General features: G+C 42.8%; 1 protein-coding gene across 2 annotated transcripts in view; it reads left to right on the forward strand.

The window, feature by feature from the left end:
* Positions 1 to 21,573, forward strand: part of agrn (agrin) — a 167,409-nt gene extending 145,836 nt beyond the window's left edge. For both annotated transcript variants that reach the window (XM_061074735.1, XM_061074736.1), the window contains exons 30-35: positions 4,276 to 4,392; positions 6,632 to 6,815; positions 7,637 to 7,724; positions 12,242 to 12,466; positions 15,061 to 15,164; positions 18,652 to 21,573. In XM_061074735.1, the coding sequence (XP_060930718.1) occupies positions 4,276 to 4,392; positions 6,632 to 6,815; positions 7,637 to 7,724; positions 12,242 to 12,466; positions 15,061 to 15,164; positions 18,652 to 18,812 (879 nt within the window). In that variant the 3' untranslated portion in view covers positions 18,813 to 21,573. The remainder of the gene's footprint in view (positions 1 to 4,275; positions 4,393 to 6,631; positions 6,816 to 7,636; positions 7,725 to 12,241; positions 12,467 to 15,060; positions 15,165 to 18,651) is intronic.
* The last annotated feature ends 1,684 nt before the right edge of the window (positions 21,574 to 23,257 follow it).

A 23,257-nucleotide genomic window follows, 5' to 3' on the forward strand; every position in this document is an offset into this window, starting at 1 on the left:
CCTCTGTGTCCCTGTTGAAGTGGTTCCACTTGCTACTTGAGGCACACTTGACTCCTCAAACTTCTGCCCCTTTGTTATTGAGCTTTTTACACAACGCTTCACACCTGAAAATACGCCACTATCTCCCAGCCTCCATCAGGGCGAGAGAGAGAGCTCCAGATGTAGACGGCCAGTTTGACAACCTGTCTTCATTCTTTGGAAGCCCTATGATTCCACTCGAAGAAAAAAACTGAGAAAAGGAACTCTCAGCCTTTCATCCTGCTGCTGACATGCTGGAGATAAAACTTGGTGTTGCATAGAGAAAGCCACAGAAATGGTGGACAGTCCATTTTATAAACGCAGCCTTTGAGGTGGCGTTGAGGAAGAGGCAGAGGCAGATAGAGGAGATAACAGCAGAAGCAGGAATATCGTAATAAAAACTCTTCAGATCCACGTCTAGACCAATAAGAGGCAGGTGCATGCGTCCAAATGAAGGCGATCTAATAGTGTGATAAGCTTGTAAGTCATCCAATTATATTAAACTGTGTAATTTGTGATGATGAACATGCACCCTGTCAACTCCATCCTCGTCCTGTGAGACGCAATGCTCCTCTTTTTAAAAAAAAAAATAAAAATTCTCCTATCGCCGCTGTCCTTCCCCCACTGCCTCCCATCCTCTGTATGGTAATTGTGTTTTACTCCAGCAACACAGGCAGAAAATCTTATTAAAAGAGAGGAGCAAGGCGAAAGCAAAGGATGAGGGGATGGGTGGGGGGGGCACAAGGGATGAGCTTAGACTAGCTATGGAGCTCAATGCCGCGACCCCATCAAGTGTGGCTCTCTCCCAGTCCTGCTTTAAGAACTGGAAGAACCTTACTGTGCACATTGCTCATGGAAGCCTATAGAATATCAAAGGTGGTCACACACACACACACACACACACACACGCATGTGTATGAATACATATTGCATGCCGGGATATTGTCGTCATGTCAAAGATGGGAAACACACCTGTCAGAAGCATATAGTTACGGATAGAAGATGTGAAAGTCTTCCTCTCCTCTCTAAATGAGCAGCTTGGGTTAAGTGGCTTCATTCGCAGCCTCTCATCCGTGAAGTTTTTCTTTTTCTTTTTCATCTTTTCTTAATGACACCATCTGCTTCATGCATGGCCTCCTTAGACTCGCTGTCTTGTTGGAGTTTGCTCTCTTTAGTGTAAACACACACTCACACAGCTCTGTGGTCGTATGTGCATGTGAACGCTGTCATATACAAAGGTGCATGTGCGGAAGAAAGTGGGTTTGTTGTGTTGTGATTACATGTACTTACCTCACTTGTGTATGTCTACGCTGCGACTGTGTTTAATTCTTCCACAGATGCGACCGGTGTGTGTGTGTGTGTTGGTGTGTGTACTGTACGTGCACTTGAGGCTGTGTGTGTGTGTGTGTTTTGCACTTGCCTACTGTAGCTCGGCATGCCTTTCTCTGCACAGACACACACTAGTCTTCCCCTATTAACTCTCTTCCTCCCTATTTTTTGTCCTTCTCTATGATGTGCTGTCTGGAAAATAAGAAATCACGCAAGGTAATGAGACAAGTCCCAGTCACACCTTCGCCCATGTTTCATTTGAGTCGCTCACCATGTCCTCTCACCCTCATCTCTCCATACACAACAGCACAGAACTGAAGGAAAAAAACAGGTACTTCTGCAGAGCGACGGGCAGCTCTGAAAGTGTCAGCTCTGTTGGAGAACTTTCCCATTTCATAAGCCCATACACACACACACACGCACTGACACACACTCACAGAGCACTGAAGTAGAGATGCTCTTAAAGAACACGGTTTGGCTTTCACCTCGGCCCATCTGCTGTGGGGGTGGAAAGGTGGGAGGAAAGAATGCAGCCATCTTCCTGACTGCCATTGTTTTTAGCAACAAAGGAACGTCTTCATTAGGGCCGGTGTGGGCGGAGATATCACGCCAGCGCTGCGTGGCCGTCCAAACAGTGAGAGGCGAAGACGTGAGGCGAGCGCAGTGAGGAGGAGGGAAGGGGTGTTACACTGTAGGAGACGGCCAGGTGCCAAGCCGGGCTGTTCTTTTGTCATCTGCTCTCACTTCTTTCGCAATCAGGAGAACGCAAACAACACTCACCGAGCGTCACCGAGCGTCTCGAGTCACACTCATGCAACCACCTGTCTTCTTTCACCACATGCTGATTGTCACCTGCGTGAGCCAAGTCAGAACACCTTAGCTTCCTCTCATCGCATGAAATCTGACGTTAGAGTCGTGAAGAAGTGACTGAACAGGACATAAACCATCGTCAGCCACTATGCACCTGTCATTTTAGATGCAGAACTAGAGTTGCAGGCTACATCCATACTGCTATGTTTTTAAGCTAAAATGATCTGTCCGCACAAGTGTTTTGCCTGTGTATCAGTTTGAATCCCTGTCCATACTAAATGACCTGGAAACGCACACGTACGCTAGGCATGTGCGTTTCCGTGGACATGGGAATTGCCGCAGATTGCTCGAATAATAACTTTCCTGAGCATGTGAGCTGTTATAGCAAAGGCTACGTCTTGACACTATCAGCAAGCGGTTATGAGTGTTGACGTCATCGTTTCCAAATGTTTCAATTTCTGCTTGTCCAGACTAAAATGCACCCCCCGGAGTTTTAAATCTAAAATCTTTCTAAACTTCCTATTTGAGCGGCTCTAATACTCCGGTGTAGTTTGATTGCAAGACGTACCCGTATCAGAGTTGATGCAAAACTTTAGTAGTGTGGATGTATGTGCAGAGCAGTAACAGAGACAGAGGTGGCCCACTCCTTCCTGCAGTCGGTCTCAACTCTTAAGGCCGGCGCATGCTTCTGCGTTTCGTGCGTCGCCCAATTTTTCTAACTAGACGGCAAAGGCTGTGATTGGTCTGCTAACTACATCATTTCCGGAGTCGCATTTCCGGTTCATGCCCGATAATACCGGCGGAAACCACGGAAGATTTAGAAGAATTAATATGGACCAAATAGAAGAGCACTTGGCAGAAGAGATCCGAAACTATGACCACTAGTATAACCCTTCACCTACCGGCCGATTTGTCCGCCAGAAAAAGGCTCTGAGGAGCCGCCGTGGCGATGTAAATAAACGGCTCTTCTTCGTGCCACACACGAAGAAGAGCCGACTTCGACAAAAAACATTACTCCGCCTAGTGTTCTGGCGGGGAATTGCTTCGAACACGCTGGGAAAACCATGAATGACAACGAGTCCTGCGTCACAACTGTGTGAAAAGCCGCAGTTGCGTTGCAGAAGCATGCGCCGGCCTTTAGGGTAAAGCCTGGAGGCAACAGCCGCAGCCGGGTCCAGCAGCTTTGGCCAAGGTCCCCATCCCGTCTCAGTTGGAAGAGGTTCAAGGTGCAGTGACCCGGCCTCGGGCTGCAGCCCAGCACCGCTGCCTCCTGCACTCCAGATCCCAGCCTATATAAAAGCCCAGCCGCTGCCAGCTTGCCCGCACAAAGCCTGTTTATTTGGCCCCTTCCGTCTTTTTTCCAGCAATTAACTCCACTTTACCCCTCTGGCAATTACCGCCCTACATAAAATAAAGATCATTAATTCCTTCCTTGCCTCGGCTCCTCTGTGCAAAAAAGAAGGAAGCTGCACCTTGCTGATGCAAAGCAATCTTCCTCAGAGGTTCGGTGGAAAGAATCGAATTTCATGGCCGTCTGTTGCGCAAATGAATTGCAATTAATGTGTCTCCACACGCAACTGTTTGAAAGGTCTGTGCTTATAATTCTCCATTCATTAGAAATGTGTGTAAAGAATCATCCATATCTCCAGTCCGGCCGGCTCCTGATTTCCCTTTGCAGTCTCTTTTTTACGTTTCACAGATAAAGTCGAATTGACCACTCTGTCTGAGAGACATCGAATCAATTATGTTTTAATGTATCAAGTGTATTGACACAGAATGAAGGCAAGGAAGTGCAGTTAAAGCGTCTGCCATCCACAATATGAATAACTCTTTTTTATTGTGGCAATCCATATGATTGTGACATGTCTGCAAATGTAGCAAATTAATCTCACTTTATTACCTCAACTACAAGTACACAACGTATTCCAGGCTCTCTGGACACAAACAGATGACTAGCTAAAGTAAAAACCATAAAGCAGGAGGAGCTGAAAAGAAAACCCCTGAATGAAAGTGAGGGTTCAGTATGGAAAAGGTCAAACTGGGCGTTTTGAAAGATGCACAGTAAGTGGTAGCTCTGGTTTACTTGTGTAAAAACCCTTTTGTGTCCTGTCTCATCAGAATCTGCATGTGGATCTTAACCTGAAAGAGTCGCTTTTCGTCGGGGGAGCTCCTGATTACAGCAGCCTGGCACGAGTCGCCGCTCTCACGGAGGGTTTCAAGGGAACAATCCAAAAGGTAAATGTTTACACGCCTCTGTTTCTTGTCGGAGCACTGTGTTCTGCTTATGAATTCGGCTGGTGTAGATACACTGTGTTATTTTAATGACTCTGGGTCCCTGTGTCCCTCAGACGTACAGTCACAGAGTCAGACGATGACTTATTAGCTGCCCAGCTGTCACACAACAGACCCACACATTAGCTATTTTCCATTAGCAGCTCGCACAGTGACGGGCAGCGGCTCTGCTCATTTGGATTAGCATGCTCTAATAATAGATTGCACTTTTTTGAAGTCCCTACATTTTGCCGTTCTCAGATCTTTGCCTGACAGCCCTCCAGTTTTTTTTTCTCTCTCCACTTTCCAGTAAAAAACCTCATCTCGGAATGCCAAAAATAACTCAGTAGAACAAAGGCAGGATGTTTCTGTTTACGCAAAACTAGTCGTTAGTTCTCTTCTGCAAACTTTCCCTCGACAGTTTCGTGCAAATCAAAATACTAAATGTGGCGTTTGTCTTTATCGGCTTGCAGGGAATAGTTAATTAAAGATGGTATGTGTTCTGGGTTTGATGTATGGTTTAACATGTGTCTCCTATCAACGCCTGATTGGTGTTTTCTCAAATGTTGACAGCGTGACATTCATGTTCAGAGGAAAATAATCTTATCTACAGCATCACTTTCCTTATAACACTGTACTGTAATGGAAAAATCACAAGGCTGCGTAACGCTTAACAGCCCAGATTTGAAACAAATGTTAATCAAGTGTTTTTAAATCGAGAAAATGTAAATCAGATCAAAAGCAATAACTAAGAAAGCAATGAAATGTAGGTAAGAGATGAACAAGTAGAGAATCATGAAGGTGACCCTTTTAAAGAAAGGTTAAAAAAAACAATGAATAATTCATGTATTACATCACCACATGTTTAGACACATTTGTAATTGTTAAGTAAAAATCGAGTCTGTATTTTTTTTATCTTATGTAAAGTATGTTTTTATTATACATCAAACATATTGTATGAATTCAAGGTCATGAAAAGATACTGTTATTTTCTTCTTACACCTACATAAACACACAGTTTCACTTGACAGGTTCCTTGTTTTTTTTCCTTGCTTTAGTTTGAAGTGTGCAAGGCTCGGTTGGGGGAAAAAAAGTGAATGCTGCATATTTCTGTGAACAAGTCAGGATTCAGCAACATTTGAATTAAAATGCAGCGAGGGCTGCTGTGGGGTTTGCCACGCCGCTGTTACATCTGATCAAACCCTCACCTCCTGGTACAAAGCTAGTTATTCAAACCCCACGCCTCACTGCAAGCTTTCTGTTGTGTACATGCACGCTCTCCAAACCCAAGCCTGAAACTACACCTTATGACATCACAGGGGTTCTTCTCTCAGGCGTGATCAGACTGTTTACACGGGCTCCGTAGAAATAAACCGAGATGAGTGACCTGACTAGGGTTGCAAAGGGGCGGAAAGTTTCCGGTAAATTTTTGGAAACTTTCCGGAAACTTTCCATGGGAAGTTTAGCTCGGGAATTTTGGGAATTTTGAAAAAAAAAAAATGAATTAATTATTAAACGCTGAGCATTAAAAACATCATTCAAAACTCTATTTTAAAGATGTATGGAATGCAGCACACACTGCACGTTGAATTTCAACCCTGCACTGTGCATTCTTCCATCACATGCACAGATAACTCCCAGCATCCTGCACACTACAGCAGGGCTGTTGAGGCCTGCTGTAGTGTGCAGGACTAGTCAGGTAAGTTTCGATGATATTACTGGGGAAATAAATTAGCATGCTGATTGAGGATTGTTCATCTGTTCATCTAGCCTATTTCCATTAATTTATCCATCTCATGTGTGGAGGCATTTCACCCCATCCAATGTAGAAGGAAAGGCTTTATACATTTGCAAAGACTGTGCAAAGACCTATGTTAAGAATGACACAACGATGCAGAAGCATATAGTCAAGTGCCCAAAGTTTCCTCAGGGCTCAAATCAGCCTATGACAAAACAAAATGTTTATATTTATGTCTGTATATGACAAGGTAAATACAGTTAGTATAAATAATCCACAACATTTCCAGTTTATTTCCGTTAATTTCCGTTAATTCCCGTTAATTCTCGTATATTCCCGTTAATTCCCGTTAATTCCCGTTAATTCCCATGGAAAATGTCCAACTTTGAATATTCCCGCAATTTTGCAACCCTAGACCTGACTTCAGTGTGTGGCCTCTTTAACCTCCGTCTCTTCTGCTCCCAGATCATTCTGATGGGCACACCCATCCTCCGAGAGGAGAACGCCCAGCGCTCCAGCAACGTAGCCATGTTCCAGCACCACCCGTGCTCTCAGGACCCCTGCCACAACGGCGGGCAATGCACCCCCCAGCTGGAGACGTACGAGTGCCTCTGTCTGAACGGTTTCTCAGGGGGACACTGTCAGAACAGTAAGTTTTACTCTCGTCTCAGCTGTCTCTCCTTACACATTTGTCTTCCCTCTACTAGAAGTCAATGAGCTGGCTCAGATCCTGACGTTTAAACACATTTCTCAGCCCAGACATATATGATCGGTCAATACTTGCTGGCTTGAGATCACCTTCCATTGGCTGTGTATTCGCAGTCAGTCATCTTAACTGTGCACACTATTTCCTCATTCCACATTTTTTGGTTGTACTCCAATCGGATACCTGGCAGCTTCCTGGCTGCGTTCAAAGCGTGGCATGAGTGGGAATGAAATCACTTGGGCTTTTTTTGGAACACAGTCTGTTCTTGGCCTGCATCAGTGGATGCTGAGCTACTAGATAGATTTTTATATCTGCCTACAATGGCCTTCTTTATTGTTTATTATTATTATTATTTGCCTAGGAGAATTAAGAATGTTGGCATTACTCATGTTCAGTCCCTTTTATGTCGGGGGGTTATTATGTAGTGGTTTCAGATGAAGGCCGTAGTTATAAAAATGATGAAACATGTCACTTGAATATTCATGAAATGCTCTTTTCAAGAGTTGCACGTCCCTTTCATCATCATCCTAATGTCACTCTGCCCGACACATGCTCGCTCCGGCCTGATCCGTCTTCACCATTAACCTTGTGTGTGTGGCCGGCCGTCCCTTTCACGTTAATTAAAACTGCAAACGCGCCCGCACTCCACCCCCACCCTCCGCGCCCTTTTTGCTCACACTCCATTGCCCTTAGCTATGATAGCCGAGCCCTCTGTCTTATCGATTGCGATGATCTCATCCTCCTTTCCCCTCTCATCTTCACAGCCATCTACGAGAAGTCTGCCGGGGAGACGGAGGCTGTGGCCTTTGACGGGCGGACGTTCATCGAGTACCACAACGCCGTCACAAAGAGGTAAGAGAGAGGACAAGGGGAACATCCTCATCTATTCGGCTTCATCTAACAAATCTCCACTGTGATAGCTATTAGCTAAATAAGCCCTTTGTCTCTCCGTCCCCTCCCTGGGTAAGCTGTGATGACAGTGCTGATGATATCATCAGTGCAAGGTCTTCAGGGTGAACTAGGCGCTTGGCTAATAGCTCATCCCTCGTGTCTGTGTCAGTCCTGCTCTTTTGACAGGATTTCTCTAATTAGCAAGACGGTTAACACTCAGCGTTGCCCCCGGCGCGCTTAGTTCACTCTGTGGTCCAGTGCTTAGCTTACGCTGGACAATGAGGGCACATGCACGATTCAACTTCGTTACCGTCATTTGAAAGTGTTAATCACTGTTCTCCATAAAACTGGCATCCGGAGACATAATGCACCACGTTAGGCTGATGCGGCAGTGTAAGATGTTTTTCCAGAGAAAAGAGAAGGAATCCTGTCCCTTTAGGCAGCTGATGAGACATTTTTACTCTTCCATCCATCTATGAGGTTGCCAAGAGTGCGCCTTCAGGTTGGCATCGACAGAAAAATGTTAACGTGATGAACCTGAAAAAGAGACCAAGCATATGGCTCTGTATCTGAGTCTCACAGCTCCTCACACAAACACAGAGAGTGTGAAAACTGGGCCATGGCCTGCACATCATTATCACACTCTCATGAGCCTTTTATCAGACAGGAACCGGAGAAAGGCTTTTATAGAGTCTGCAGAAAGTTCGGAGGAGCCTCTCAGAACCGTAGGATGTTCTCCGGAGTTCAATGCATGTCTGACATCAGCAGAGGAGACGCAGATAAATCACACTCACTCGCTGGAAATCTTTTGTATACATGTGTGTGTCTTTCTGTGTGTCTTTGCTGTTGTTATCCGCGTTTCCAGTTTCCTGTCCTGTCCCTTAAGTCTGAACCCCCCCCTTGTTGTTTGTCCCCACGTCTTGTCTCATGTAAATGTCCTTCACTGTCTTTCCTTCTCACTCAAGCCAACTGACCAATGAGATCCCAGAGTAAGTAGAATTTCCGAGTGGGCATTTGCCCACTTTCAAATCAAGCCCAACTAACCTCAACAGAGAAGCCATGTTTGATAGTTAACCCAATTCAAGAGATTTAAGTACATTCAGTTTCCTGTCATAATTTCCACACGGGAAAAAAATCATCTTTATCATTAAAGTCATATTGTACATTCAAGCTCCATGACCATAATTTAATTTGACAGATTTCATTATTTCCAGTGCCATTAGATCCTCTCTTTTTTCTCCCCAGTGCAAAGGGAAGCATGAATGAGTGCATGATCTGCATTGTGCTCAACCCCCAGAGGAAAATGAATTGCTCTGCTAAGAATGTGCAATATTTTATGCATGGCTGTAAGTCCTTCATAAACAAAATGAATTGCCATGCACTTTACACTGAATGGCATAATCTGTTATGTGGAAATGAATGAGACCCCTTGAAAACTGCATATGGAAGATATACTAAATACCCCTCAACCTAGTTTCTGGTGCCTGAGGAGGTTCTGCTCGGGAAAGCTCGAGGTCATGACCGAGTGTTTAAGGGTTTTTTTTCACGCTAATTAGCTTAGTAAGTAACCTAAAAAAAAGAAGCAACGAAAAGGAGTTTAACTAAAATTAAGCCGACTGGACTCAAGCCAGAGCTCCAGTCCATACTAGGGCTTCATTTCCCTTTTGCCAGATCTCTCACTGTAATTGTGAGTAATTGCAGAGTGGGTCACACAGAGAGGCAGCGACATGTTAATCACAGATTTGTCTCCCTTTGTAGATTAGACCTCCAGTTGAGACATCTCTGCAGTGTGCAGCCACGGGCATCCATCTCACTTAGCAGGAGGGGACAGTGGTCCTCGGGCCCGACTGTCAAAAGTTAAACGGATGTAGCATTTAGCAAAACTGAGCGTGAATCTTAGCAAAGCAGAACACGGTTTGATTTTGTTCAGGAAATTAATACGTTTCTGTTGAGGCCATTAAGAGCTGGATGAGGCCAGAATGTCAAACGCTCACCTTGGGTTAATGTTTCTGTTCCTATTTAGAGAAACCTTTTGGTTCGCTCCTCCTTCACCTCCCTCTCCTCTCTCTGAAAGCTCAGGTCGATTTGTTCAAGCCCCATTATTTCTGTGACAAATCACATCTGGCCATGACACTCCGCTGATATGGTGCTTGACCCCATTTTTTGAAAACGTATCAATTTTTTCTCATTCACCTCTTTCATCTCGAGACAGAAGGTAATTGCTGCTGCACTTTGGCGTGCAGCGTCATAAATACAGAGGAGGTATTCAATAATTGGACGCTGACTTAAAGTTGACATTAACCATGAATGTACCAAATCTTGATGCTTACTTTAAAAAAAAAAAAGTTTGATCCAGAGGGCATTCTGTTGCATTAAATCATCCATCATGATCCAAGCGGTACCCTTGGGAACCTCCTTTTATGGTCGTGGTGTGATCGGGGCTAAGCGACACACTTCCTTTGATCACACAAAAAGTTGTTATCCACTGTTGACACGGTAGATGTTGCAGTACAGCAGATAAGTTTCAGCTTTATTGCAGCTCCACACCTAAACCAGACCTTTGTGAGTCACCCAGTGAACTCACGAAACCCTCCTCCCCTCCCTCCTTCTTTCCCTCTGGCCTCCTGCGCTTACTCTGCATGCCGTCGACTCTCTCCCCCTGCTCCCTTAAGTCCCGAGTCCCTGGAGAACCCATCTGAGCAGAGGTGAGTCTCTCCAAGCTTTCAGACGTTGGTGTCGCCCGCTCGCCTCTCGCCTCCCCATCCTTCCCTCCTCTCCAGGCAACCCCTCTCCGACCTCTCACTGGGCTAAATCCTCCTCCGCAGAGACAACATTGTTTCCATTATTGAGATAGAGTTACTAATACCAATCAAAAAGAGCCGCTGCTGCATATGCTTCAATTAATTCAGAAGTTCTGAGCTCTGATAACAGCTCAAAAGCACTCGGAGCTGCAGCCTCTGTGCAATCCCTGTCCTCCCTGATGGCTTTTAATTATTATTGTTTTAACCACTACTGCCACCTAGAGGGAAAAAGGAGCACTGCTACCTGGAGGCCTGCTGAGAATGTGAATACATCTATGCAGATAAAATCCCTGTGTTGACAAAGAGGAACAGCAACACGCTAAAAATCTAAGGAGCCAGTGGTGAATGTAAGATTTACAACACTGTGCTGTTTTACTCATGATAGATTCAGTGTTTTCAATAACCTTGACCTTATCTCTGAAACGCCGCTCACATGGTGATTCATGGCGCCTTGGAAGCTCTTTGAGGTTTTGCCAGGAGAGGATTCACCGATCTGTATTTGTGGAGTTTTTTCTCACTGGAGAAAAAACGAATGTGACGCTTGTTAGGTCATGCCTTTTTTTACTTTTTTTTCGGTTTTCTTGTTTACCTTTGCTGATTCAGTTGATATCAAGGAAGTAGAAACAGGTCTTTAATCTCCCTGTCTGCTGAGGTGAACCAGGATTTTTTTGGTCTTAGCTGTAAAAGGTTAAATATCATCCCATCGCTTCTGTTTTATTCCCATTAACTATTGAATATGAAAAAGAAGGTCCAAGACTAAATTTCCCCTTATCCCCTCCCATTTCCTGTCCTGTTTGTACTCCCATGAGCCTCTCTGTTTGCTATACTTGTCGTGTTGTCTGTCTTGTCTAAACTTTATCTACGGCTCCATGCTGCTGTTGATCTTTTTTCCTTTGAATCAATGTCTCATCGACACTTTGTCGTGCGTGTTGTCACCTTGTTTATGTCTTTGTGTTTGAATGCACTTTGAAGAATGTGGAGGTAGCTCCATCTGGCAGATGTGCAGACAGTTGCACAGATGCTGATCGATGACGCACAATGACAAACGCACACAAATTAAAGGTGGGATTCTCTGAGCTCCACTGTATCTCTGCTGGACTCACAGAGAGCAGAGGGACTTTTTAGTCTGACCTAAGCTTGTTTGTATGCAGGGATGGATGTGCGATGGTGTAGAGTCAGGTCACATCACGGCGTGTATTCGACTCGCACATCAGTGACGTACAGTGCCTCTTAAGGATAGATGGATCACACACACACACACACTCGTAGACACTCACAGACACACTCATAAAGCAGCACGAGAAGCACTGAGCAGCACTGCAGCTCCGGCTCAATAGGATGGAGGAAAGCTAATACCCAAACAGCCCCCTGCCTCTCTTAAACTCCGTCTGCCTCCTGATTCTCCTGAAAGATCACTGCAGCTCTGTTATTTTGGGGCTTCCGAGCTCAAGCCACAAAGCTTTCTTGGCTAAATGTGCGAGCAAACAGAACCATACGTAATGCTTGAGTCATTTGTAATGTAACCCACGAGACAACGGCATGAAGTCCCTCGCTCCACATACGCAGCGACAAATGACACAAGCAGCGACTGAGCTGTGTCGGCGGCAACAAATATTGGAATAGCTTCTGATGAATTCTCGACCACGAGCTAACTAACGTGTTTTCCGCTCTCTCCAGTGAGAAGGCTCTGCTGGTGAACAAGTTTGAGCTGAGCATCCGGACGGAGGCGACCCACGGCCTGGTGCTGTGGAGCGGCAAGGGCGTGGAACGGTCAGACTACATCGCCCTGGCCATCGTGGACGGCCACGTCCAGATGACTTACGACTTGGGCTCCAAGCCGGTGGTGCTGCGCTCCTCCGTGCGAGTCGACACTAACCGCTGGATACGCATCAAGGCCAGCAGGTAAGATGGGATATGGCAGGTAGTGTTGAATCATGAGTGAAAGCTTTTAAAGTTAGGCCAGGATTAGTCTTCCTCCATACTGTATTATGTGTGTTGATGCAAACTGTGTGATCTATTGCATAAATCCTCTGCGGCACAGTGATCCCTTGCAGTGAGATGACTCTGATTAGTTTCAGATTAAGGTTATTTTCACGCCTGGTCATGCATGAGTGTTACATATTGCACATCAAATTGCTTAGGCACATTAATGAATGTTCAAACAGGAAGAATGTGTGGCAGCATCCAAACATATTTTGGTATATTATAGGATGTGAATGAAAAAAATAATTAAAAATTAACAGCAGTATCTGCATTAACACATGTAGTCCTGAATTAGCCCTGAATAATAAACATATAATTCAAAATGTCTGTAATGGTCATAAATGCAAATGCACATTTTGCATGATTTCCTAATAAATTATAGTAATGTAAAATATATATTTAGCATCGAACAAAAGTGTAAGTTCTATAAGTCATACTTCATAAAAAGGGGCTAATTGTTTCACAGCGGTGAAGAAAAGACAGCACTGAACATAACAACTCGTTCAACAAGGTTCTTGAAATCTCTATTTTAAAAGTTCGCAATGCGGCGCCAATTAGAAACTCAATAAGAGAGCACTTGAAGAAGGTTGGAGGGGATTGTTGGGGGAGACAACACAACAATTGTCGAGCTTCATGTTGACCTGGTGCAATCACGAGTGGTGGATTATACTCCACACACTCAACCAAGTGAGGGTGAAGGCCAATAAGAACATAAATACTTAAAGAAAGACAGAAGACATGAGAAAGGGTCTAAGAGTCTAATGTGGGATGGAGACATGAAACCACAGTAGAGCTCTCTGGGAATGTTGTGCATCAGTTTATTTATAGGTGATGAAATGAAACCATTCACATACAGTAAAACATGGTGGAGGGTCCACACTGCTGTGGAGCCTGGAGTGATGAAATCAGTAGATTACCAAGGCATTCAAGCTTAAAATAAGTCTGTTTTTTATTGTCAGAAAAACTTAATTTGAGTTGAAGGTCCAGTGTTCAGGAGAAAAATGCTCAAAAAAAAAAAGTGGCCAGCAATGAGTCCTGAACTAAATCCTATCGAAGCCCTTCAGAGAAAGGAAATCTTCTGTTGTGAAAAGGACTGCAAACTTAAAAAAGCTCACTAATGGAGGAATTACAGAAACTACCGGCAGAAAGGTGAAAGCTGCCTCTGGATGGCAGCACTCAGAGAAACACTTAGAGGCGGCCATTGTTACCAATCGGCTCTGCAACCAAATATCACTGAAGGCTGCCGATGACGTGTGTGCAGGTTATATTGAGTTGGTCTCATTTTACTCCATAGTTTTTTTTTCATCTCTTATTCAGTAAACTTGCATGAACCTAGTCTGGTTATACACTGAAAAAGTTGAAGGAAATACTTAAATTGAACAGAAATTAATTAAAAGTTCTTTCAACTAATAACTTTTTAAAGTTGGTACAACAACATTTTCTTATCCTTGTCGAAAATTGGTCCTTTTGAAGTTATTTTTGAAGATATTCTGACAAAGGGGAAATAAAATGAGAATATAGGTTAAAATAGTAAAGTGTATAGTGAAGTATTCCTCAAAGTTGTTGTATGGTAATTTTAATAATCACAATTATATGCAGCATATGTGCCTTGGGCAACTAGAATTGAACAACTATCAGACTAGAATTTGTATTCACGAGATCAAGGACCCATGAATTATTCTTTGAGAAATCAACGAAAATGTGTTGAAGAACACCCTATCTCACATACGTGGAAAAAAAAATTCTACAGTGAAATATAAAGACCCATGAAGGAGACATACTATCAAAGGCATGCACTACTTTTTAAAACACAGAGATGTCACACTAACGGATTCCTTCATTAGAAGCAACTGAGCAGCCTCATCTTTGAAAATGACCCACTTAATACCTTTTCGTGTGATCCCGGCCTTATCGCTGCTTAACTTTAGCTTTCAACGTTGCCGAGAATGAAAGTGTTGGAGATAATTAGATTGGTTTCATCATTGAAGGCAGGAATAATCAATCCTCGAAAAGCTGCTGCATCCATTTCAAAGAGGGATTTGGCCAAATCTCAGCCCAGGCAGGCTTACAGGGAGACCACATGAGTTGCTGGAAGATGACATCCTTTGGATGTTGATGATGGTGTAAATCTCGGCATGTGGCACAGAGCTCGCGTATTTACGGAGCTATCTGTGTTTGCCGCTCGCTTTTAACGACGCTCTCTCGGCTGGATCCGCACTTCAGGGGGCTCAAATTAGCCCCGCCGTCCCAATTCTTAAGTGTTTGCTAATGCATAACGCAGAGCCACCTAAAATGAGCGGTGCTGCACCGGCGTCTGTTAACGGGTAGACAGGCACATTTAAAATGCTGCTTGGCAAAGGGAGTTTTGTAAGTGCTTAGTGTGCTGGCAGCCCAGCAATGGAGTCTCCATGCTTCAGATTAAATGAAACTGCGATTTGCTGCGATTCAGTGTGATGCACGTGCGTCAGAGCAACTTCCAACTACATCTGTCTGGTTTTCTTTCTCCTCCTCAGAGCACTTAGAGACGGATCTCTGCAGGTCGGCAACGAGGCAGCAATAACAGGGTCGTCGCCTTTGGCATCAACACAGCTGGACACGGACGGAGCCCTGTGGCTGGGTAGGTGCCTGCATGCAGAAAAGAGATGAAAAAAGAAAACTGTCATTCAAACTTGAGAATGTGTCTACAAATGCCATACATCAAGCCCAGGGAAAACTTGTAATTCTGTCGTACTCTTTCATCCGAGCCACTGGCAGAAGGCTGCCAAAAATGAGCAATGAACTCATTGGCATTGCAGAGGATAAGCAAAAGTCTGTGGCAGGGGGAGAAAAAGAAGAAGATTGTCCGGGCCTATTCAGGTGTTGAGTTGAGAAATGAAAGGCTATCTGACTGACTCTAAAGTTGCTCCCTTGAATTGAAAATGACCAAATTCAGCCAGTTATCTACCTCCAGTTCAATTTGGTTTCAACCTGGCTTAAAGAAATGGTTTCTGAACGAACACACATGGCACGGCAGGAACGAACACTCTATATTAATAATTACTTATAGCAGTGCGGACGAGCCGGTGAAATAAAGTCAGGACTGTTCTTTAAAATGCAAAGCGCGCAGCGAGGAAGAGGAGAAGCCGCCTGAGTGACATTTAAGGGACACACGCCGAGACGTCAGAGGTGCACTGGTGCAGTCAGGAATACGTATACAAACACACACACACACACACGCATATGTACACTCAGGGAGGCAGTGCAGGGGAACAGGTGCTGAGCGAGCCCTGCAGCAAGAATACATAATCCTCACACAGGCCTCCCATCGAGAGCTCTTCTCCTTTTTAAATCCCCTTTTTCGCTGTTCATCATTAATTCATCTGTAACTCGCATGAAATTAGCCCTGTCCATCCCCGATTTGGAGGCACACAATCCGACTTAAAGGGGGATGTAGAGAGCTCGACAGGGGTATGAACTCTCTCATCCCAGCAGAGGGAAAAGAGAAAAACACGGAAGAGATGGAGACATGTTTGGGAAAAGGAGTTAGACTTACACAAAGGGGATGAGGATGCAGGAGGATTCTGGCAGAGCGGAGAGGGGGAAGGAGTGAGAGAGTGGCAGCAGATAAAACATCAGAACTCAGGGTCAGCCTCCTCCCTAGGAGAACAGAAGAAATTCAGAATAAAGACGTTTAATGCTGATTTATTGAGAAAGACACTAATGACTAGTTTGGGTGTGCCGGCTTTAAAGAGAAGCTCCAAACACCATCACGGAGGAGAACGAGGCCGCCACACACCCTGCAATTAGGTCATCGAGCCTCCTAAAAAGAACTTTATGAGATTTAGTTAAGAAAAGAAAAACAGTAAAAGAGGCTCGGATGATTTGAGAGTGTAAGAAAAATGTTAAAGCCAAAGCAGAAAGAAAAGCACAAGTGACAGAAACTTTTGCCTTGAAGTAGAAATCCATGGTCTTTTCATAAGAAATAATTTCCCTTTTTGTTATTCTCTCCGTGACTAATAGATAACAAACCAAGTGAGTCATGTCACCTCCAGTTCACAGATACACTGAACAGCTCATTGGACATTTTCTCAATGAACTCCTGTGCTATGGTCTTGAAGTTTTTACCTCCATCGTACCCAGAATATAAGTCTAAGATGGAGGAAAATAATATTTACTTTTCAGACGCCCACAACAAGCATTTGATTAAAAAAAAAAAACAATTTAAGAAAAATGCATTTCTTTGTTTAGTTTTAAGGTGGTTGAACTTTGAGTAATAAAGTAATAATATTACAAGGATATAGTCGTTATGTTACGAGAAATAATGTAGTAATGTTAAGGGACGTAAAGTAATAATAGTACAAGGATAAATTCTTCATGTTACGAGATACAAAGTTGTAATGTTATTGAATAAAAAGTCATAATAAAGAATAAATCCATTATTTTTTTAGAAAAAAGTCATAATATTTTGAGAATTAAGTCGTAATTTTAGGCTACAGTATGTGTCACTTTAGAGGGGAAAGATCAGTCCGCCGCCTGTGTATAAATGAGATTCATGCAGCTTATCGTATTAAGGTATAAGGTATTAGCTTCACAAATAATGAAATACTCAATGTTTTGGTTCATCGGCTCCTCATCATTATAAGTAAACTGTACAAGAAAAAGTGTCTATTCAGAAGAAAGACCCACAGGAACCTCTTGCCCGATCTGTTGGTTGCTGCGTATTTCCCAACAAAACTTTTTTCTCATTAAATTACAACTTGAGTTTGGTAATCTTTAGACCTCATTCGGTTTTTTTGTTCAACATAGCCCTAATAACCTTTGTAAAGTTTGAAGTTGGTAATAGACAAGTTAACAAAGTTGGAAGGAAACAGCAATTATCATTATCTCTCTATTTTGGACGTATCCCAGATGGCCTCAGTAAAGATGACGCATATCTTTTGTAGGTTCTGTTGGCAGCGGTTAAAAAAGTCATTAAAATCCTGGATTAACGAAAGAGTTCCCTAATGCTGGCTACTTCCTCAATATTGTTAAACATTAACACCTTTTAGAGCAGATGATTTACTCCATAAGGCTCCAAAAAGAACTGGGAGAAAAGGGTGTGGGAAATATTGTCTTCATTTAACCACTGAAACTAATTCTCCATAATAATTATGTATATCAAGTTTATATGGCACATTTGTTTTCATATATTGATTATCCCATGACCTCATATTTGTTTGGTCCTTTTTATTATTACTTTTTTGCATGCCATTTGTCTATACTAGTTGAGTTAGTAAAGTAAAGTAAGCTGTGTTAGCTGCCAGGGATTCAGCACCAGAGAAAAGCGCTGACCTTGTAAAAAAGTTCCACCTTTAGGAAAAGCTGCCAGACTTGTGAACCTGCTGCCTGACAGACAGGTGATGATGTCTTGGGAGTTCAAAGCATGGCAACGGGCACTAAGCACCAAAGATAGAAACAAATTAAAAATAATGAGGATGATACTCATAATCTCATACTCTGTCACCACCTTTCATGTGCAGCACGTTTATTTGTGCACCTTGTCAAGTTTGAAAATTATCAATTCTTTCATGCATCTTAACTCAAGTGTCTGCAGAGGCTTCCTTTGATCACGCTGGTTTCACGTATAAAGTGTCATCCTGTCACGTCCATCATCTACAGTTAGGTGTGATCACGCAGAATAAAAAAATCAAAGCATTTAATGCAATCGTGTAACTGCTTTATACCATTAATAAACATTTCAGGTGCACCCTTTTGATAGGCTTGATTTGTTATGAAATCCAACAAGGCATTCCGGTATTTCATTTTTAAAGGGGCAAGTGTTTTACACTTAAGACGAGTTGTTGAAATGTCTTCTGTGCCTCTGGACGAGCCGACATAATAAAGATGTCATGAAGGGATCTCATGGATTGACCTTTGAAATTAAACATATTTTTTTAGAAAGCCTGGAGCGTGGAGTTTAGCACAGTGCTGTTATGTAGTAGAAGTAAATCTTACAAATACATAAAAGCCGCTGCTACGTCAAAGAGTAGAGCTTGTCTCAATTTGTAGTAATTATTCTCTGATGCCTGCTCTTCAGTGTGAGTTGATTCATCGTCCCATTAACCTCTGCTTCTGTCTCCCGTCAGGTGGTCTGGAGGAGCTGGCGGTGGCCCGTCGGTTGCCCAAGGCCTACAGCACCGGCTTTGTTGGCTGCATCAAAGACGTGGTTGTGGATGGCGTGGAGCTCCACCTGGTGGAGGACGCCTTAAACAGCCCCAAAATATTACACTGTTCCGCCGCCAAATAACCCAGCAGGGACAAATATATACCGAGAGAAATGGGGAAAGAAATCCCCTCCCGACACCCGCTCCCTCCATAGCGCTCATGTCTCCTGCTGTAATTATTTTCTATTTTTGTATACTTTTCATTGCTTTTTATAAGGAGAGAAAATTAATATGGTGTTTTAATTTTTTGTTTTATATGTTTTGTTCCGCACCTCTGTTCACAGAACACACTGTTTTTTTTTTTCTTTACTACCCTGGCTCTTCTATTTTTATTTTTTTCATAAAGATAAAAAAAAAACAGGCATCTCTGAAAAAAAGAGATTTTATTCTTGTCAGTTTTGTTGTTTTAAAACAAACACCAACATTGAAAAAAACAAAAGTCCTGCTCCGTCTCCTCGCTCATTACTTGAACACTGGTGGACCTTGCTGCCTTGTCTTGGTGCCATATGTATCGTCCACATTCCCCCCCAAGCATGGCGTACACATCCATGACCACATAGACACACATCCCCCCCCACCCCCGGGAGGGTTGGACGCGGCCAACCACTGTAGCTCGGCAGGCGCAGTTCTTCTAATGGTGCAGCCGGCTCATGTCTACCATCATGACTCTGTTCTCAGCCCCCGGTCGTCCACTGTATTTAACTAATGGGACTTTTCAGATATCAGTCAAGCTGCTGCAGTGACAGAGTACACAGTCATAACCACTCGATCAGCCCCCATCTCACAGCGAAAAATATTTAAAGAAAGAGAAGAAAAGAAGAAAAACTCTCCACTCGATCTGAATTCCATCAGAGGCTTTAGTTTTGAAATATGACTTACTAACACTGCAAACTGCCACGGCAGAGAGAGCGCTGCGTTCCACGATGACTCGCATATCATTAGTCATAAGTCAAGACATTAATCATAAACATGAATAAATGTTATAAATATAGAGTATATAAATAATACCTGAGACTGTGAATATGTACGATGGGTTCTCTTTGGAGAATTGTGCTTTTCATGTACTATTGTGCGTTCTGTTTTACAATCAGCAGATGAATTAATGATGACCACTATAAATGCATGCACTTCTGCAGTGTTTGGTTTGAATCTGGATTTTGTTGGTATTCTTTTATCCATTTTGTTCCAAAAAAACAATATAATTTGAAAAAATGTCACTGTTTTGTTTTTTTTGTTCTGTCTTTTTTGACTTAAACAGGTTCCTTTTATTCTCTTATTTCCACTGATGTAATTTCAGAAACTACAGAGCTGAATAATGTTTTATGCTTGTTCATTCCCTGTGTGTTTTTGTTTGGTTTTTGGTCAAGTTTCTTTTTTCTTTACTTGGGATCTGTTAATTGAGCAGGACCTTGAACGGTGCAAATAAGGGGAAGAGTTGTTACCGTATCTGACCTTAAGGAGGTGCTGAGAGCAAAGACTGAAGAAAAGGACAGTCAGAGAGGAAGCAAGGAGAGATCTTATCATGGGGAGAGCTACTACTACTCCTGGGAGTGTCCTGTCCAACAACAGTCAACACAAATGCTTCAAAAAAGACTTGATTTCCTTTTTCGTATTTGATCTAGGAACATTCCTGGAGGAGTCTGTTGGCAGAGAGAAGGCGAGCGAAAGAGACTGTGACGTTGTTGTGACCTTTTAAAGCCATAACAGCCACGGGAAAATGGGAATAAGATACATAATCCTACAGTACTTGCAAATTAACATAGCGACGCATGAGTTTGTATTACTAGTGCGAATTCTGTAACTATCGGTGAACTGATGCAACGTGGAGTCGTCTTTGCTGGACCACAATAATCTGCGTTGACTGACTTAAAGACACTCTCGTTTTGATATGAGAATCTTTGGCAATATTCTAAGACATAATCATGCCTGTTTGTGGTTGAGTATCAAATGGTCTTGTACTGTTTTCGTTTTTTTTGTCCTTCCTTGCGTTCTTAATTATGTTTCCCTTCTTCAATCATCAAGCAACCTGTTTTTGTACAGCCCTGCGACTTTTAAGTGTCAATTTAGCAAATGTTTGCTCTGTGGAGGTTTATGTTTTTAGTAATATACACTGGAACCATGTCTGACTTGTCTGCTCACCTACACGATGATATACTTAATGTACATGGTGGAGGGTTAGCCCGAGAGCTATAACTGTGTTGTGTTCAATCAAGTGTCTGTGCCAGACCCAGGAAAATCTCCTCTGGTTTAGACACATTTCAACCTGTCAACCTTAGACTGGTCTCATTTTCACCACAACTGTTTCAATTTGACCCGTTCAGGTGGAGGAGGGAGTCTTGTATATTTGAATGGACTGGAGAACAGTATAGACAACAACAGTCTATGGTTCGGGTGGAAACTATGAATTGCCTTAAAAACCGGTCACCTCGACTCTGAGCAGGTGATAAAGACGTCATCCATATAACTGTTTCCTTACTTTAGCCAGTGTATTAGCCTCATCCCCATAATGTAAATGAGTAAAGCATAATAATAATAATTATATTAGTAATAATGCTCATACACGACAAAATCCCAGGGGGCCTCTGCAAATGTCCCCTCTAGCTTTTTACAAAAAAAAAAAAAAAAATCCTCTATTTACTGTTTTCTGAATCTATTTTCTTTTTCTTATTTATGTCTACATGTGGGTTAGCCTCCATGTCCGGCCTCTGTAAACTACTGTCTGACTGCGAAAACCTTCTCAAAGGGCAGTGCACCGAGTAAGCGTGGCATGACCTGAACATTACTAACTTTATGACCTTTGTCTTGTGTTCATACCACCATGAAATAAAATGTCAACCAAATGGATCCCACTCTTGTCAGCCATCTTGATTTTGTCATTTTCTGGGGTTAGGGGTGGTCTTATTACCCGGATGCCAAGAATGTTCTGTTTCCACCCCTGTCCGGTTGTTTGGATGGATCACCAGGAAACCGGGTAGTTGTATGGGGTAGGAATGCATCACATTTTGGTGTGGACCCTTATAAAAAAATAAAATCTCCTGTCTTTAACATTATGAAATAGAGAGTTTTTCAACGTTTTCATTGATTTCTCAGAGAATAATTCTCTAGCAAGTTGAGAGGATAGAGTTTTGTGTGTGCAATTAAAGTTGTTGGGCCTTGGCGGAGGTATGTGCTCTCTGGGTGCCACTCTGGTTAAGGTTTGTGTTAATGACCAATTTGCCTGTTTATTTAGCCGTAAAGTCTATTCTTGGCCTTAGTAATGTGATCTGATAAATTAATAATTTCTGGATCCTTCAGTCCCCGTTACAAGCCAGCAAACTCTGTTCATTGTTCATCAATGGTTGGAGAAAATTACAGTATTATTCTGCTCGTCATTTATTAATTTGCCTGCAACAGTTAAGTTCTAATAAAATGAGTCAAATAATATATTCAAGTGGTGATAATCATATAAAACTGGATGTAGCAATAAAGCAAATGAAAGTGAGCCCATTGAGCTGTATGTTTTTTTATATGGTCATCTCTGCTATGAATTCACAGTGTCAGTCTCCAAGTCATTGTTAGTTTGGAGGCACCTGCATGGAGGAAGTCCCAAGTCAATACTTCAGTCCAGACAAACTGTGTTTCTTCCAAATCCAAAGCAATTTAAATCTTCACACACATACACACATCAATAAACAGCATTTCTGGCTACAGTCATTATTATTTAAATCACTTACAGCAGTCTCTGGTCGCCTGCTGCTAATTGAAAGCCTAGAACTCAAGAGGGAAACAAATTAGGTTTATACATCATTCAGCACATCCCATATCTGTCCCGAGCATTTTTCATTCAGAAAGATTTAACAAGTTTAATGTATTCCTCGCTAATGACAGTGAAGGACACTGAATCTTGTGTTGTGTTAATTAAAATTCTATGAAATGCTGTAGATTGGATCTTTTTGCCCACTGAGGGAATCCTTCTGGGGAGAGATCGCTTTCAAGTTAATAAGAGTAAGTGCTTTGATTAAAGAGTCTCGTGGGAATTTTGAACAACACAAAATATGACATCTAAATATTTAACTAAATAATGAATGAAATGGAGGACCGCTGCTGGGATGACACTCGGGGGAGCTGGAGGGTTGAGGCAGTTCACGGTTAAACTTTTGTTTTCAGAGGATATAGGATTCACCCAGCAAGGCCACACAGAAAGCCCACTTTGATTCATGTGTTGAGCAACCGCCGGCCTGTGAGAGAGGCTCTGAGTCATCCAGAACATTTTCAGATGTGTGTGTGTGTGAGTGTGTGTGTTTATCACACTTCTGGGAATGCAGTCTTTTCAATGGTTGAAGGGAATTTCTTTGAATTATGCAACAAATTCAGGCCTTCTCTGGATGAAATATCATCAAATCTTCCATCCTGAGCCAAACGTAGGCCCGAGAGTCTTGGACAAGAACATGACATCACCAGAATGTCTTCTCCAAACCTTGGAAACTGCAGTTGCTGCCCTTAGATAAAAGCCCTAATGCATAATCACACTTCAGTCCCTTCTGGGAAA

This window comes from Limanda limanda, chromosome 7 (assembly GCF_963576545.1).
Source record: "Limanda limanda chromosome 7, fLimLim1.1, whole genome shotgun sequence".
Lineage (NCBI taxonomy): Eukaryota > Metazoa > Chordata > Actinopteri > Pleuronectiformes > Pleuronectidae > Limanda > Limanda limanda.